Source organism: Brassica oleracea, chromosome C7 (assembly GCF_000695525.1).
Source record: "Brassica oleracea var. oleracea cultivar TO1000 chromosome C7, BOL, whole genome shotgun sequence".
Lineage (NCBI taxonomy): Eukaryota > Viridiplantae > Streptophyta > Magnoliopsida > Brassicales > Brassicaceae > Brassica > Brassica oleracea.
In genome coordinates, this window is record NC_027754.1 from 17595863 (window position 1) to 17601862 (window position 6000).

Genomic DNA, 6000 nt, shown 5'->3' on the forward strand with positions numbered 1-6000 from the left:
AAAATTTCTTAAGATACTTTTATCAAAATTGTGATGTGAGTTTCATTCATGCATCAACCCACTGTTTTGTTTTACTCGTATAATTATATTCCAGTGTTCAATTTCTCCGTTACACATTTAAACAACTATCATTAGAAGTTCTGACTTTTGATCCAAAAACATTTCTGACTAAAAAACAAGTAACGCGTAAGGCGTAAGACGTAAGTACATGTCCGTTTCGGAATAGTTCGTGACCCAAATGAATAAAAACAAATCCTGATATTGATGCATCATGACCGCGTATAAGGTGGGTCTATCCGTCTATGGATGAATGACTGACTTAAAAACTTTAATATAATATATCTAGGGTTTCAAAATCTATAAAACTTGTTTTGTGAAAAGTGATTTGTTTGCCACAGGTTCTCAAACACAAATAGTTGTAAATTAATATTACTTTTATGTATTAAATAAATATATAAATATATATATATATATATTTATTTATTTATTTATTTATTTATTTATATGACATGCATGTATAAAATGATTCAACATATAGCGAGAGTGACTTGTATGCATGGTGCTCAATTGCATTTTAGACGCTTAATAGTGGAGGATTGTTTTTGTGAAAAAATATAGTTGAGATTTGCCAGTAAAGATTTGAGAGTTTCCCTGGAGCCATAGAGTTAGATGTTAGCTTGAAGGTAGATTTAAGAACCTTACAACAATATAAATTAAAATTACTAGGAAACTGCATTATCCAATTTGAGGTTTCTAACATGCTTGTGGGAGCAAGCTACGCTACAGCTGTTGCAAAAAAATAAAATTCAGGCGAATGACAAAGGTCGGATAGCAGCTACTTTCGTCTGTGTTAAATGAAATGAACAATTAATATATTTAAGTAATTCAGTTATCATAATAGTATGTCCGCATGTTGTGGTCAAGTGGTATGTAAGATGTGTGAATGTGGTAAAAAATTTCCTTCCATTGAGATAAAATCATCACAGCTATGTGGAAAGTTTGTATTTGGACTTTGATGCATACAGTTTATTCGGTCGTCCTGTAATAAGCAATTCGGTTACCCCAGACATTATTTGGAAAAAATTCAAACACAAATTAGTTAGTGTAGTTATTCTTCAGAGCAAAATTAACACTGCAGCACTAAATGTTTTTATAGCGGAGCTGATGTGATCACACGATAAAGTATATCAAAAGAAAAAAACAACAACTCAGTTATCAACAATTATACGTAATTTATTCATCAAATTGATATATGTGTTGCTTATATATTGATCAACAGTTACGTCGAAAACGTTGATTGTATCGGATATCAGTTTGGTAATACTATTTTTGCTACAAAAATTGTGAAACAAATTATTTATCCCGAAAAAGGAAAAATCAGTGTTTAAGAAGACCGACCGAGTACATCTAATACTCCCACCATTTCACAAAGAGTGTCACTTAGACACTTTTCACACATATTAAAGAACTTATTAAAATGCATTTATATTTTAATTAATATCATATATATAACTAATAGTATTTTAGATAAATCGATTTATTTATAAAATCAATGTATTTTGCAATTAATTTTCAACTAAAAAGTTATATAAATTGTATTGGTATTATGGAATGACACTCTTTGTAAAACAAGAAAAAAACAAGAAAAATGAACTAAAGTGACACTTAATATGAAACAGATGGAGTATATGTGGGGTCTATTGTGAAATCATGAGCGGACGAGTCTTTCAAACTTTGAAAGCAATGTGGGATTAACATCTGGGACGGTGGGAAAGCCAGGAAACCCGCAACACAATTTCAAGACTTTCTCTTAAACCCCAATTTTTAATTAACATTGTTATTATTATATACTACGATAGCTATATATAAAAATACTGTATGTTTTCCGTCAGTGTTTGTTCTCCGACAGTTTTACAGTCCTGTGTCTTCGGTTTCAAACTGATCTTCATGCTCTCTGGTCTATACAATGTGTACATTTTTTGATTTTTTATTTTTTCATAATGTGCTTTTTAATCAACACATGATTAAGTAATCAAGTTTTAGGACAGAAATAGATTTGTGTTTTTAAGCATGGTTTGTTATTTTACCATTTATCATGTGTAAAGGCTGTGTACTCGAGCATCCGTAACCGCATGTGACACCAATTTGACTGTTTGCATTACTGGCTCGGTTTGTTTTAAGAAAATTTGGACGTTATGTCAAAGATTTTAATCATAATTTGTTTGTTATAGATGTGATGAATTTTGAATTTTGATCATAATTAGAATACTACTATAAATCCCTTTTTTAGATGCAGCTTGAAATACTCAGATACGATCCATTCCACCTAATTGTCTTTTGTTTTAATCGTAAAGTTGGTGTTTTGTTTTAGAGATATTCTAACTTAGTCTTGGCCTGGTGGTAAAAGGCTCACATCTGTGAGTACCGTCCTGGATTCGATTTCCCTTGACCATCCGGAGCATCTTAAATGATAAGAAATCACGGATCCTGCGGATCTCATAGTGATTAGTCCTTAGACTTAGAAAATTTTTGGGATCACACTACGGTTATAAAAAAAAAAAAAGATATTCCAACTTAAAAGCCACACATTTACACCCAGATTATTCATTAACTATGCTACAATATTATCCTCTCGTAAGCCACATTTACACTCAGATAAGCATACCGAATAGTATAACATTTAACATTAACGCTATATTTACCTCTTTTAATATATTTTAAATAACTAAAAATTAATGAAAATATGATTTAAGAAGGACATACTTATAACAAAGTTGATTTTTTTTCTCATGAAGATTTTTTTTCTCATGACACCTGGTCTATTAATAATATAATTAAGATATTATTCTGAATTATTTGTTTACAAACAAAAGGATAATAATGAAAAAACTCAAGATATAATAGTTTTCATCAACTGATTAAAATTAAAGTTTGTAGAAAGTAATAATTTAGTGGTATCCTTTTAAAATAATATATTATAATGTATATCTCGAGTTTAAGTAACAAACTGAATTTGCTGTAATTTCAATAAGAAAATATATACTATTTTTTAATAACTAAATATATTTAATAAATAGCTATATTCAAATAAGAATTTGCTTTAGTTTTAATAAGAAAAGATATATTATCTTTAAGAACTGTATATATATAATAACTGATCTTGTATTTTTCCCAAATTGATTATATAAACACAAGGATGAAAGACATGGAGGAATACATAAGTTGGTGGAAAATGCAGATTATGTTGTTAATTAAATTAATAGATTATTTTTCGTATTTTCATAAATAAAATGTTTGCATTCCCTTAAAATTAATAAATATTAGATTTTTATTGTTAATTTTTTTATTGTTAAGAACATATAATTATATATTTGAGAATATGTTGGGTTTAATTTGACATCAGATAGTTTTATACAAATAAAATGTTAGAGTCAACAAATTAACATCATATAAGTTTATAATTAAAAAATTATCAAATAACTATATATCACAGATTTAACAAGAAAATTAAAGATATTTTATTTAAAATTCGTAATGAAACAGGCTAAAATAATTAAAAACAAAATTATGTAATATTTTAGATAATTTTCTTATGTAATATTAATATAAAATAATATAATTATATAATTATAAAAGACACTAAAATAAAAATGTTTAAACATTACTCATAAATAATGTTACAATCTATTGATATTGTAATTAGATTTTGTAAAAAAAATATCCGCGCTTTATAGTTTGGTTAATATCATTAAAGAAAAAACCACTAAAAAGGCAAGAAAGAAAAGTGTTGAAGAGAGAAAAAAAGCTTCTTCACTCACTTTCCCCGTCCGTGTCGTGGAGACAAAAACGAAGATGCCACGCAACTCAATCCATAATTACGATACTACCACTCAGCCGCCCCTCAGTCAAAACCGCGGTTCCTATTTTTTGTTTATAAATACAAATCTCTCTCTCTCTCTCTTTATTCTCAAACCACCACACAAACACACCAACCTCTTGAATCTCTCCTCTCTCTCTATATGGCGCCGACAGTTAAAACGGCGGTAGTTAACACCAACGGCGGAGACGGCGGAATCAAAGAAACCCGTTACAGAGGAGTGAGAAAGAGGCCATGGGGTCGTTACGCCGCCGAGATCAGAGATCCGCACAAGAAGACACGTGTCTGGCTCGGAACGTTCGACACTCCAGAAGCAGCCGCTCGTGCCTACGACAGAGCTGCTCTTCGTTTCCGCGGCGCTAAAGCGAAAACCAATTTCCCTTATACCTACATGGTCGACAACAACGAGAGCCCGACGCAAAGCAGCACCGTCGAATCATCGTCGATTCCGGACCTCAATCTCGGATCCGTCGGTTCGAAACTCCCTTTCCCGAAGGTTCAGGTCAAGCCTGGGATGATCTTGTTCGATGAAGAGTCGACGAGGAGTGAATCGGACTCGTCGTCTGTGGTGATGGATCGTAGTCCGGAGAGACGGTCACGTGTGTTATTGGATTTGGATCTTAATCTCCCTCCAAAGCCTGAGGACTAAGATGAATTATCAAATGGTCTGAATCGAGAGTAACTATAGATGAAGCTTGTCTCGTTTATTATTAAGTTGGTGCCAGTGTAGAGAATGTTTTGTTCTCATCTGCTGTTGTTTATCGACTAATTGTAACGTTTTCGTTTAATTTTCTGATCAGCAAAACTTAGTAAATCTGTTTTGGCATGAATCTTTTTGACGAACACATAAAAAAAGAAATAAAAATTGTCGGCAAAGAACAAATATAAGTCGTTTCTTTTTTATCTGTATACAATTATTTGAGGAAAGGGCAGAATAAACAAAAGGAGAAAATACTATGGGGATTATTGGTCAAAGACAGAATTTTGCTGTCTCAAATAAAGGCGCATAGTAAATTAGTAGTTTATTTGTTTTTTGTTGTTATGGAATTGTGTCACAAATAGCATAAGATCTAGAAGCCTTATCATGTTAACGTTTTTTTGTATAAATGTAAATACTATTCCAAAAAAGAAAGAACAAGACTTTAGTTACAAGCGTTTGAGAAGTACTATAAAGTCTATAAATATTCCGAAAATATAAAATAAAATCCTGATGAAACTATGAGCGGAAACCAGTGAGACACCGTTTATGGGAATAAACGTGCAAGGAGAGTGTAAGCTCAAGATTGTGAGCGTGTTCGAGCTGAGCTAAGAGTGTGTTACACATTGCAGTGATTGTGTAACACAGTATGACGAGTTTGTTACGAGTGATGACGTGTCACAAACTTATGGAAATAGAAGATATTGCTTGAACGTGAAACAAAGAAGATCTTCTAGTTTGCAAGATTTTAGGAAATAGAATATTGTTTTTTTCATGTCTACTTAATGAGATAATCTAAGAGAGTTTTAGGGCAAGCGTTAAGTGAGAAAAAGCTAGAACAAGAGGTTTGTTCTTGTCGGCTACAGAGATCAAGTAACAGGTGTTTAGCTTGGGTCTTTGTGATTTAAATTAGAAACTGATCTGTCGCTAGTCGTGTGTGACATAGCATAAATCAGATTAAACAGATCTAGGAGATTGTTTAAAAGGTTTCTAATATACAAGAAAGTGTTCTTGAAATCTCTTGTGTGTGAGTTATAATTTGGGTGTCTCTGAACTTTCAATTGGTATCAGAACGGGAAACCTCTGTGGTATCAAGTACTACTTACAGGTTGGGATCCTGCGGATTTCATGGACACCATGAAGGAACTTTTACACATTCATAAGACTATCATGCTGGACAGTACCAACTTTGGTCACTGGAAAGTAAGGATGCAACACATCATCAGAGGGGTTGATGAAGATGCCTGGACATCTGTAGAAGATGGTTGGAGTGCTCCTACTGTTGTCTTGGAAGATAAGTCTGTAGGTCCAAAACCTAAAGACCAGTGGACTGATGGTGAGAAGAAGGCGTCTAAATTCAACTCAAAAGCTTTAACTGTCATATTCTCATCAGTAGATGTTGAGCAGTTCAAGATCATACAAGGAT

The 6000-nt window shown here is 32.2% G+C and overlaps 1 protein-coding gene across 1 annotated transcript; it reads left to right on the forward strand.

Annotated features, from left to right (window-relative positions):
- Positions 1-3946: 3946 nt before the first annotated feature.
- LOC106301710 (ethylene-responsive transcription factor 11-like) lies at positions 3947-4707 on the forward strand. Its single transcript, XM_013738160.1, has one exon. The coding sequence runs from the start codon at positions 4020-4022 to the stop codon at positions 4524-4526; it is 507 nt and encodes a 168-aa protein (XP_013593614.1). The 5' UTR covers positions 3947-4019; the 3' UTR covers positions 4527-4707.
- Positions 4708-6000: the final 1293 nt, after the last annotated feature.